Source organism: Maylandia zebra, linkage group LG6 (genome assembly GCF_041146795.1).
Source record: "Maylandia zebra isolate NMK-2024a linkage group LG6, Mzebra_GT3a, whole genome shotgun sequence".
NCBI classification, from domain to species: Eukaryota; Metazoa; Chordata; class Actinopteri; order Cichliformes; family Cichlidae; genus Maylandia; species Maylandia zebra.
Genome location: NC_135172.1, coordinates 32755210 through 32766872, shown reverse-complemented (window position 1 = coordinate 32766872; position 11663 = coordinate 32755210). Strand labels below are relative to the sequence as shown.

At 39.7% G+C, this 11663-nt stretch overlaps 2 protein-coding genes across 2 annotated transcripts; one reads left to right on the top strand and one right to left on the bottom strand.

Moving 5' to 3' along the window:
- Nucleotides 1-2498: 2498 nt before the first annotated feature.
- On the top strand, nt 2499-6408 carry kpna7 (karyopherin alpha 7 (importin alpha 8)). Its single transcript, XM_004539174.5, has 12 exons — nt 2499-2659; nt 2756-2899; nt 2971-3056; nt 3317-3485; nt 3659-3758; nt 3967-4049; nt 4494-4580; nt 4675-4851; nt 5046-5279; nt 5650-5832; nt 5949-6095; nt 6254-6408. The coding sequence occupies exons 1-12, from the start codon at nt 2594-2596 to the stop codon at nt 6338-6340; spliced, it is 1563 nt and encodes a 520-aa protein (XP_004539231.1). The 5' UTR covers nt 2499-2593; the 3' UTR covers nt 6341-6408.
- Nucleotides 6409-7111: 703 nt separating this feature from the next.
- On the bottom strand, nt 7112-11473 carry xpa (xeroderma pigmentosum, complementation group A). Its single transcript, XM_024802885.2, has 5 exons — nt 11063-11473; nt 9724-9829; nt 9040-9205; nt 8122-8239; nt 7112-8027 (listed from the first exon to the last, which is right to left on the bottom strand). Exons 1-5 carry the CDS (start codon nt 11331-11333, stop codon nt 7873-7875), a joined length of 816 nt encoding a protein of 271 aa, XP_024658653.1. The 5' UTR covers nt 11334-11473; the 3' UTR covers nt 7112-7872.
- Between the last annotated feature and the right edge of the window lie 190 nt (nt 11474-11663).

The window sequence follows — 11663 nt, the reverse complement described above, 5'->3', positions numbered from 1 at the left end:
ATGATTATGTGTCTTTTTGTGAGCGTAAATGTCATGCTGCACTTTCATCATATAGTAAAAGTTGTCCGTGCCATTAAAGTACACTTAACCTGGTAAAAGGAAAAATATGAAAGGGACTGGTTTTACAGTACTGAAAGTCCCCAAATATGAGAAATCACTTTGCATGTGTCCACAAACTCTGCCTATATGGCAAAATATTAGAGGAGCATTTTAAGAAACTCTACTTTCTTCATATATATCATATTGGCCTTGTCGTTCTGTTTGTTTCCCTTGTCTATATCTACCTCTGTCTTTCTTTCCCTTCTCAGTTTTTATCTGTTTAGCATATCTAATATATATGTTGTGGGTTTTTTCATTAATTACTAAAATGCATTTATTGTGTTTTCTTGCTTTGTCATTTCATTTGAACTTTTTTGAAATGTTTTTATTTATGGAAAACTGTTAAAATTGAATTGAAAGTGATATTTAGTCATTTCAGTACATTTTTACATCTGTAATTTGGTAAGAAATGTTTTTATGATAAATTATAAAATTGAACTAATACTTTTCTGCTAAGGTCTGCATTGGAGTTCCTGATATATGATACTGTGTTGTGTAAGAGCAAGCGTTCCTGCTAACTTGTATGTGGGCTCTGTATGTATGGTGTGACTGTGTGAATGCCTTGAACTTGCACAGTGGAATTTCCTCCAATCACTCCACATTGTTCACACGAACAACGAGTCAAAGCAACAGGGCAGGACAGAAACACTCCACACCCTCAGGGGTGTCTCTGAGGAACCATAAGCACTTCCAGGTCAAAAGTCCAACAGAAACACACACATGGTAGCACACTCTAATTCACCAGGTAATTGTCCAGAAAGTTCACATTTCATTAAAGAAGTGGGTCTTCATAGAGAGGGATGCTTTAAGTCTTTGTGTTTCTTATAACACTTTTGCTGAAGGCTCACAGCTGCTTGGTTGTCCACTCAAGGACATTCTGACCTCTCAATGACAATAAAATAAGTTGTCAGAGAGCATGAGAAGTCATTCATCTCTATTATCCTCTGTGGTTTCCTGCATCTGACAGTAACAGTGAAGCAGGACTGAGAAAACAGCAGAGCCGGAGAAACAGACACAGGGAAGGATGACACAAATGGAGAATTTACATTCTTTTTCCTTGTTTTATAATTAAATTTTTAATGATTCATTCAAATGACTGACACTGATGTATAATATTCAGTATAAAAACCTTTTCAGTATAACATCTGCCTTGTAGCTGCTTGGTGACCTTCTCAGTGGGCTATACAGGTGGGCAGAGGTCGAGCTGCAGTGGGCTGAGCTGTTTTATCTGTATATATAAAGCACATTTAAAGTAAACCTGAGCTGGATAGATTTATGTTTGCATGCCCTATTTATATATATATATATATATGTGCGTGTGTGTGTGTGTGTGTGTGTGTGTGTGTGTGTGTGTGTGTGTGTGTGTGTGTGTGTGTGTGTGTGGAAGAGAGGCAGTTGGTCTGGGAAAGACTCTTGAGGTGCTGCATTAGAGGAAACAACTGTGATGAGCATTGTGTTGTGCGTTTGATTGTAGGCGAGGAAGTAGAAAAAATTGGTGTGTTTATACAGCACAGTACAGCACATGAGTCTGAGCCCTTACAGTCGCATGACCCTCTGCGTGTGTGAGTGTTATCAAGAGGAAGTGATTACTGTATAACTTGGTCAGAGGGAAACCTCTGACTATTGTTCGGCCCTTCCTGGTCATTACAGAGGAAGACGAGACTCCATCACTGTCACTTTTTCTCTAGCTAGCTTTCTCTGTCAGTGACTTTCTTCTCTTTCACTACTTCGATCTATTTATTTTCTCATTTTCACTGTTTAGCTCCACCTTTTTTTTCTTTTTCTTTTATTCTTCATACTAAAATAAACAGCTGAATTAAAACCAACTGTTCGATAGGCACGAACTAATTAATTATACATTTAAAATCTTCTTTTTATTTAGCAGGGACTTTAACTTCGTCACAGTTCTTTTGATCAAATGCAAGCAGTTTGTCTGTTATGTTGTGCTGCCCTCTGCCGTCTAAGATTAATCCTACGCAAAAGCGTCTGCAGCCCCCAGAATTTCCAGTGCGAGGAATTTAGGCTGCTAGCGTTTAATTATTTCTCATAACTGTGTACATATATATATGTATTATTATGCATGTATCATGTGTATTCCAGAGTGCATTATAGGAAAAAAAAATATTTAAAAATGGAAATCCCCAGCCTTTAATTTGAGCTATGATCCGTATAAAATTAAAATCTAGTAAAAGGCAGTCTGTAGTAGAATTACATTTTTTGCTTTTATTTTATTTTATTGTTTTTGCGAATATTTTTAAAAGAAGCAGTTCGTTCTATTCTTGCTGTAGACTGAAAGTGACCTTGCGGGAGCCCTAAAGTTCGTTACTTAATTGAAACCTGCACAGCTGCGCTTGAATGAATCAGCACGACTCCTCCAATAATCACATCTAACTTGATTCACCTGAGGCGGCTTTGACAAATATAATCACCCGGCGGTTGGTTTCACTGAGTTTTTATTTCAGGAGCTTGGATTACTGTGCGCTCAAAGGCCAACATGCCCACCAAAAACGTTACCGACGAACGGCTCTCCAAATTTAAGAATAAGGGGAAAGATCCAGCAGTAAGTTGACTATGATTTTTTTTTTTAAATTTATTTATTTTTTTAGGTTCTATGTAATGGGTTATTTTATCTGAGCTACACCATCTACTCCTGTAGAAACTTCGGGAGAAAAGGATCACGGAATGCGTGGAGTTGCGCAAAGCTCACAAGAATGAAAATTTCTTGAAAAGAAGAAATATAACGCTGTCGTCCCTCCCGGACGAGGAGGCCCTGTCTCCAGACTACATCCCCAACGAGCTGGTAAGTTTCCAGAAACCTTTAATAACTCTACTAAAACTAGCAGAGACTCTAACAACATACCTGTAATCCAGGTGACCCACTTATCCATTGAGGACATAATTAAAGACGTGAACAGCGACTGCAGGAAGTCCCAGACCCGAGGCTGTCAGGCAGCCCGGTGAGTGTTCAGGGATGATTATGATCTGTCTGCTACTGTCTTCAAATGTAACCCTTGCTTTTTGCCATCTCACAGATGATTACCAGCTCAGTCTGTCTGTAAAGAAAAACATCAATTTCAGGGATCACATGGGACCTGTGGGGAAACCGTAATGGGCGTTTATACAATGTTAATGACACCCAAGAATTTATTGGGTACAAGTGAACTGAGCAAAGTAAAGCCTGTACCTTAACTTTTATTTTTTTTAATCGTCTCCTCAGGAAGCTGCTTTCTCAAGAGCGTAACCCTCCTCTGAAGGAGATTATAGATGCTGGTTTGCTGTCTAACTTTGTGTCCTTCCTGTCTATGGACGATGAGCCAACTCTGCAGTTTGAAGCAGCTTGGGCTCTAACAAACATTGCCTCTGGGACCTCTTGGCATACACAGCAGGTATTAAAGCTGTCTGATATTAATGTTATGTTGGACAGATTTCACAGTAATCTATCAACATGTTGGATATTGTCAATATTCAACATATTATAGTCACATGTCTGCTTTGGGTTTACCTTGTAACCTCCTCAAGCCATTTTCAGAGCAGACTAAATGTGTGTGTCTACCCTCAGGTGGTGGAACATGGGGCTGTACCAGCTTTCATCTCTTTGCTGTCCTCGCCAATGCTGCACATTAGTGAACAGGCTGTCTGGGCTCTTGGGAACATTGCAGGTTAAATCTTAAATACAATGTATTGTCATGTCTGGCTTTGCTCTAACAAAGGGGGGTGTTGAAAATGGGAATCTGAGATGAGTTTCAAAAAGCGCCTCAGTTGCTGAGTAACTCTGTGGTCTTCCTACTAAACAAAGGAATATGGAAAATAAAATCCAGTCCTCTACTTCAGTTTCATTGTTATGCTTACAATGTAACTACTCCTCAGGTGATGGTGCAACTTATCGCGATGTCCTGATTGAGTGCAATGTCATCCCAGCTTTGTTGTCTCGAATCTCTCCAGACACACCGGTCAGTTTTATGCAAGCTTTGTTTGTGTTTGTCCTCTTTTTCTGATAACTTCTAAATATTCTGGATTTGAGATTGTCCTGCACTTGGTAGAGTCTAGGTTTAGCTTTGCACTTTAACCACACTGCCAAATCATGACTGGTTTAAATGCATTATGCTGAAAAATCTATGGTTTTAATTTGTCAAACTCAAGTTCCCACAAAGGAACTTGACTGCCTTTAACTGGTTCTAGTGTATAGTAATTCATGTTGATGGCTTTCAATGCCAATGAGTGCATCAAATTGGTCAAATGTGATCAAATAAGTTCTAATGAGGAAGATTATTATTATTAATAATACTTCAACTGCATGATTCTTCAACTAAAAGCTACTAAAATAGTATTATCAGATAACTAGTAAAATGGTGAAAGAAACTTCAAGTCTAAACTGTAATTGACTCTAACTCTAGGTTGGCTATTTGCGTAACCTGACATGGACTCTGTCCAACCTGTGTCGAAACAAGAATCCATTTCCACCCTTGTCTGCAGTCCAGCAGGTAAGATCAGGAACTGTTGTATTGACACGTGATCAGATTGCACATCTTAATTCCAAATCCACCAGTTGATAAGCTACATCTTCTGCTTCTGTAGATGCTTCCTTCACTGGTCCAGCTGCTTCATCTAAGTGACAAGGACATCTTATCTGATGCATGCTGGGCAATTTCCTACCTTTCTGATGGTGACAATGACCGCATTGAAATTGTAGTGAAAACCGGTATTGTTCCTCGACTGGTGGAGCTCATGAGTCACCAGGAGCTTGGTGTCATGGTAGTGTATATACACACACCCCATACTCTGAACTTAAGGGTCTGTCACTTGAGCATAAGTTAAAAATCTGACATGAGATACGAAGATTCAATACTTTCCCCTCTGTCATTACTCAGTGTTGCATTTGAATATGAATGATCACTTCATATACTTTTTTTTTTTTTTTTTTTTTTTCATTCATCTTTGACAACCAGACCCCAGCTCTCCGCTCCATTGGGAACATAGTGAGTGGCTCTGACCTACAGACTGAGACTGCAATTGATGCTGGAGTTCTAAATGTCTTACCCAAGTTAATGAGGCATCCAAAGGCCAGTATTCAGAAGGAGGCAGCATGGGCCTTGTCCAACATTGCTGCAGGTCCATGCAAGCAAATCCAACAGCTGATCACCTGTGGTCTGCTTCCTCCTCTAGTACACTTGCTGAGAAATGTGAGTAGCCTTCAATCTGTAGTCTGAATTCAAAGTGTAAAACTGTGTACACCACCTTTGTGTTTACTGGGTTACTTGATCCAACGTAGTTTTAATGAGCCATCACTCTGTGGATAAAGGCCACAATGAAGTGTAGGAGTTTAGTTCTTTTCCAAGTGAAGTTGTGATAAATGGGCTGAAATCAACACCGAAAGTTGGCACTTAAACACTAGTGCCGTTCAGATTCTGAGTAAGCTAGCCATCAGTATGTTAGGTTCTTTTTTTTTTTTTTTCTTTAATACAGAAAATTGTCCAATTTCACAAGTAACAATGGGCTTATCTGTTCAGCTGCCAAATACTTTATTTTTGTAAATATTCTTCCTCGTCTCAGGGTGACTTCAAAACTCAGAGGGAAGCTGTTTGGGCTGTGACAAACTTGACTAGTGGGGCTACTGTGGAGCAGGTAGTCCAGTTGGTGCAGAGTGGTGCTCTGGAAGCAATCCTCAACCTACTCCAGGTCAAAGATGCTAAAGTCATTCTGGTCATATTGGATGCCATAAACAACATCTTCATGGTGAGGGCAGAAGATGTCGCAGATTATAAAATGCATTAATCTGGCTAAATTAAAATGCAGTGAAATTTAAGTCTAAATGATACTATGTTTGGTGGGGTTGGCTGTGACTTTTTCAGGCTGCAGAAAAGCTTGGTGAGATGGAGAAGCTTAGCCTGTTGATTGAAGAGCTGGGAGGACTGGACCGCATTGAGATGCTGCAGAACCATGACAATGAAATGGTGTATCAGGCTGCACATAACATAATTGAGAAGTACTTTAGTGATGTAAGTCTTAGCTGTGTGGATGAACAGTTATAATGTAAGCCTTAAACTTTGTAATCTGAAGTTGGGAACTTGTACTAATATTTGTATTTTAATTTTGCATTTTGATTTGAAAGCTGACTAAAAATTTTTTTTTTTTCTCTCTTCCCCTCTCTATCTAGAGTGACACTCATGGTGAGAAGGTTGATGCAACAGAGGATGAATTTGCTTTTCAAAGCCCTGATGTCCAGAAAGCCTTTGAATTTTGAAACTGACTCTGTATGTTTTGAATTCATGTTGAAAATTTGAATAAAGGAATGATCTCAATGGTACTAAACAGTCATGGGTAACTTGGGCAAATCTCATTGCACCTGTGAACCACAGCAAACTAAAATGTCACAAGTTTTCCAACATTTAAAACGGTTAAATCTGCAACTTCTCAAGTGTAAACTTGAGTAAGGGCTAGACGTCAACTGCATTGCTGGAATTCGGGTTGCTAGTTTCACTTTACTACTTTCCTGCGCTGTAACTTATTCTGTATCACTCTGGGCAAATCATTAGCTTGCAGAAGACTGACAAGAAAATTGGCCTCAGTTAAAGGTGCTTTATTTCTGCCTCTCGAACATTTGTGGCACTCTCCTTTATCCCGTCCCCACCTGCTTCATCCACCAGTGTCTAAACTGTCAGGATCATGTCCTGCTTCCTACAGTTGGTAGTGACTCTGAAGTTTAAAACTGAACATGAGTTGGCAATCCCTCCTTTACTGAAATTTAAGCATTCAAGTCTGGCTGACTACACTCTGAACTAGTAATTCAGACACTCTGACGTGCAAAAAGTATAATGAAGTACACTTTCCACCCCTCACATGCACTGTGAGGAAGTAGAAGACTAAGTCAAAAGCATGAATTGCCAAAGCCACCCATCCTCTTCACATACCACTGAAATGTAGTTGAGATGTGGCTGCACACTGATCACGAACTACAGCTTTGCTCTGTAGAATAGCATTACAGACGACCTAGCTAACAGAAGGGACCTATAAATAAAGCATTTTCAGAACTTTACAACTAGAGAATTTTTAATTACATCATTACAAATAAAGAAATTTACACATTTCCTTAAAGCTAATACAAAATAACATTTATAAAAACCAAGATGTGAAAATTCACAATGGTCAGACCAGGCTGAAGTGTGTGCACTGGTGCATCTGGCCAATGCTCTTTGATAATGTCTTTATCAATTGAAAATTGATACTCTTGGCAGACTGGCACTGGACTGACTCCCAGAATGCCTTGAGCATAAAGCCATGATGAAAACAAAACTACAGCAGGTGATGTGAACTTCTAGTCTTAGACATCTGGCAACAGCTGCAGACTTCTTTCATAACTGCCCTCCTAAGATATGACTTTTTCTAAGAAGGCAGCAGCTTTGGAAAATGTCCTATTTGTCACAAGGAAGACCTACAATTTTTTACACAACATTTTACACAAGTTTCAGTATCATGCTTTCCTTGACTTGCCAAATTTCAAATGATGCAGAACAATGAAAAGCAATGTGCATAGGTATGGCTAAAAATACAACTGAGTCAGCAATCAAGCTAAGATGTGCAACAGCCATTAAAAAAAAGAACTTACTGCTAATGTGTTGAATACAATGGTGATTTTGGCCCCTATTATGTGATCTAGGTGGAGCATTTTATTGCTATTTATTATAAATGGAAAAAATACAAATAGGAATTTGGAAACTTGCGTTCCTGTCGAAGCACCAGACATCAGTCTTTAACAGTGTTTGTGGACGTGTGTCTCTACATTTTCTCATAGCTAAGCTCATGTCCACAAGTGAGGCACATTTTCTTGTAGAGGTCTTCCTCTTCATCTACAACCTCTTCTGGTCCGTACTCATGCTGGTGAGCGGTGGTGTTTTTGGTCCACATACTGCTCCTTACTGCTCTGCGTAGCTCTGATACACGCACAGAGACACACAGCTGATGTTTAACAATGCTCAGTGTAACCCATTTGGGAGGGGAGAATTTTGGCTCAAAGCAAACACCAACCTTTGACCTTCTTGTTGAAGCGTTTTTGTTTCTGCACCTCTCTGTTCTCTTCTCTTGTTTCTCTGGCTTCTTCTAGAGCTTCCTCTGAACCCCACACCTCCATACATCTTTTCTCCACCTGTAATATACAAAAACCTTTTAGCAGGTCCATAGACTGTACAGGTAAGATGGACACTGGCACCATGATGCCCCCCTTGGAATTGTAAAATTCTGCTTTAAAGTTGAAATTTAAGCATTTCGCTGCAGCCATCTTTGGTTTTGGGTTGAAGCTAATATCTGGAAAACCGAGGACTAGTCAGCCACACTGTAGCTAGTAAATTCTAAATGTTTAAAAGTGATTAATAAGTTACTAAACCAAGTGGGAACTAAGTTTTTTTCATAGATCTTTTTGTAACCAAAGGAATCGCCCCCTGCTGTCCATTAGAAAGACTGCAAGTTTAAATCACTTTTACCATCTTCTTCACTTTAAGATTATGTAAAAGAGACTTTTACATAATCTACAAAACATACATTTAGCGGTACTTTGGTTTACTCACACCTCAGCCTCTCATTTCTTGGGTAATAGTATTTTCACATTATTTATGTTATCACAAATCTAATGACTAACGATTTTTAACACACAGTGTGTTAAAATTACAGTTAATTGGTAAGCTTGTGTCATAAAACGTGTGCATTGTAAACTTAAAACAAAACAAAACAATTATCTGCTTGTTTTTAGTGAAGATTTACAAACCAATCACTTCACTTTTTTTTATATGAATAAAGTTTCACATACATTAAGCTTTTTAAGACAGAAATACTATATTTAAGTTCACAGTGAGCAGTCTAGCCACACAACACTGAATGCTAAAGAATATTAGCATAACGTGAATATAGGTTAAAAAAGTTGTATGAACTGCCCTTCGCATATTTTCATACCTGCAGCTGGAGGTAGAGCTTCATATCTCCCCAACGTGGGTTATGGGGGTTTTTCTTCAGTATAAACCTGAGAGGAGGCTCCCTCTTGTCCAGGTCACAGTCCTTCAGCAGGTAGCGCTGCTTAGCCTCAGTCCTGGAGATCAGCTTGTGCTTTTCCTCATTGTCCCTGAAAAGGAAATAGGTTTAAAATAGATCTTTAGTTGTACGACTATATAAAACAAAGTTGACAGTTATACACAAAAAAAGTTTGAGGCAACTAAATGACCAAAACATTGCACTTTAAAGCCCCTAAATACATAGACTGTGATGGACACCAACACAAAATGTTTAGGTATCTTAATGCTTAATATAGAATGCACAAGCAAATACAGTAAATGACAGCAAATCATCCTTTTTTTAAATTTCGTCATGATGAAGCCTTAGTTTAGTTTTGTTTAAAAAAAAAAAGGTTCAGTACATGTAACATGTAACATGAGGAGGTGTTAATTCATCCTCCAAATTCTTCCAGATCTCAGGGAGCATGACTGTAAACAGCTGTTAAACACTGGAAATCAGTGAGGCTTGCAGGTGTTTATGGTTCAAAGTTTTAAAATATAAGTCACCAAATAAATCTAATAAATATAAACATATTAATTGTGCACACAGACTGCAGCAAACACATCAGGTGTGTGTGTAAGTGTATACCTGCAGTTGTCGCACACAGACAGGTCAAAGCTGTTGCTCAGGTACGAGTCCATAAAGGGTTTCTGACATTCATCACACATCAGGTACTCTGGTTCAATCACTGGAGCTGAAAACAACGCAGACCCACAGTGATCAAGAACAAAGGTAAATACAGTTTTTCTCAAATGTTAAAACACAAAAGCCAATCCTGCAACCCAAATGACCAGTAGTCTAAACACATTTACTAAATGTAGCCACCATATTCCAGTACCATAAACGTATGTCACATGAAGACACAATTCACAAAACACAACCCTCTGTACTCATAAATCTAAACACATTTTTCCTTGCTAAAACACATGTTGCAAAACAACTCTGCTCATATTCTCAAATGAAAGCCCATGTGATGCAAAATGCTTGCCACAGTCACCAATCTTTGAACACAGGGAACACACCTGGCGTCATTCACTACACACAATGACTCAAAATTGAAGACACTTGTTGCTAATGCTGTACCCACATGTAAAAGCAAGTTCAGAGTGCACAGTATGCTGAAGGTTCCAAACAAACACAATGGATGAAGGCAGAGTCAGGGGAAGAGGAATTTGATGCAGAGGAGGGAGAAGAGCTGGCCCTGGAAGAAGAGGAGCAGGCCAATGAGGAAGAGGAGTTCAAATGAGAGGAGGAAGAGGAGCGACCAACGAGGAAGAGGAGAAGGCCAACATGGGAGAGGAGAAGGTCCAGGAGGGAGAGCAAGACAACCTCGCACCATCATTACGGACGAGATGCGAGCAACAGCTCAGCGACATGATGCCGCACAGTGATTGTGGTGTGTGTGTGGTGTGAATAACGTAAATAAAAAAACTTCACACCCTGTTCATGTTTTCAAGATTACTGTTGTGTGCAATAGATTCTGCATTGAGTTGTGTTACAGTAGTGTACGTACATGCAGGATTTTCTATAGATTTATACTACTCATATGAAACTCACAAATCTAAATGCCTAATCCTCTGCAGAGATCTACGACGATCCGTTACTGTATAGTTTCTAAAATATGCATTGGCAGTTATGAAACAAAGAACCTTCTCACAAATTGAGCATTGTGTTTTCAATTGTTTTGCTGTAGTGTGTAATGCTGTGTATAGTGTTTACAGTTTTGACAGCTTCGAGCTGCTCTCTTGGTGTGGGAGTTTGAGTTTTGCAGTGGGAAGGTGTGGTTGTGTTTATGTAGCTTTAGAGAAGGGTGTTGTGTTTGGACATTGGGGGACCTGGTGGTAACGTTTGTGACATGTGTTTTAGCATTTGAGAAAAACTAATGTAAGTACGAGACGAGCACGTATTTGTCTAACTAAACACACACCTGGCTGATGCACCACTACCTTGATCGTCTGCTCTCCCTCTATATTTCCCTCCTCGTCGATAAAGAACCCAGCTCCCGAGTCGATGGTCTTGGAAACTTTGGCCGCTGTTGCGCCCTCCACAGCGGACAAAGGACGACTCGCAAGACGGGCTTGTCGGAGCATCAACGCCCGCTGCCGGTTCCTCTCGATTTTAGCCCGCATCGCCGGGGAAAGCTCGAGTTTGGGACTCGAAGCACCACCATCCACTGTCTCGGCCTGTGACGGATCCATGGTGCTCTCTAAACACAGCGATCACGGCAGAGCAATGAATTAAATTACTCTGCAGAACTTGCCCCGGTCCCTCTCGCTCCATGCAAAGTCCAGCACTAGATTGTTGTTACAAAACTGACAGCTGAATGCTTCCGGCTTCTTTTTCGTTTGGGTCTTTTGGTGATTTTCAAACAGCTTTCGGGGGCAATACCGCCACCTTCTGTCTGACCCCGTGTGGAGTAAAGCACACCGCTATCGGACTAATAGTAACTGAATTCAAAAACGTCCACATATCTATTTATTACACTTTATATAATAAAATATTGCATATTCATTTTGATTCTTATGGCT

Excerpts from the sequence above, each read along its gene's own strand:
- kpna7 (XM_004539174.5), top strand. The coding sequence starts at position 2,594 with ATGCCCACCAAAAACGTTACCGACGAACGGCTCTCCAAATTTAAGAAT. Across the intron at positions 3,486-3,658 it reads CCTCTTGGCATACACAGCAG|GTGGTGGAACATGGGGCTGT; the intron begins GTATTAAAGCTG and ends GTCTACCCTCAG. Across the intron at positions 4,581-4,674 it reads CCTTGTCTGCAGTCCAGCAG|ATGCTTCCTTCACTGGTCCA; the intron begins GTAAGATCAGGA and ends CTGCTTCTGTAG.
- xpa (XM_024802885.2), bottom strand. The coding sequence starts at position 11,333 with ATGGATCCGTCACAGGCCGAGACAGTGGATGGTGGTGCTTCGAGTCCC. Across the intron at positions 9,206-9,723 it reads TCTGTGTGCGACAACTGCAG|GGACAATGAGGAAAAGCACA; the intron begins GTATACACTTAC and ends TTTCCTTTTCAG. Across the intron at positions 8,028-8,121 it reads CTTCAACAAGAAGGTCAAAG|AGCTACGCAGAGCAGTAAGG; the intron begins GTTGGTGTTTGC and ends TGCGTGTATCAG.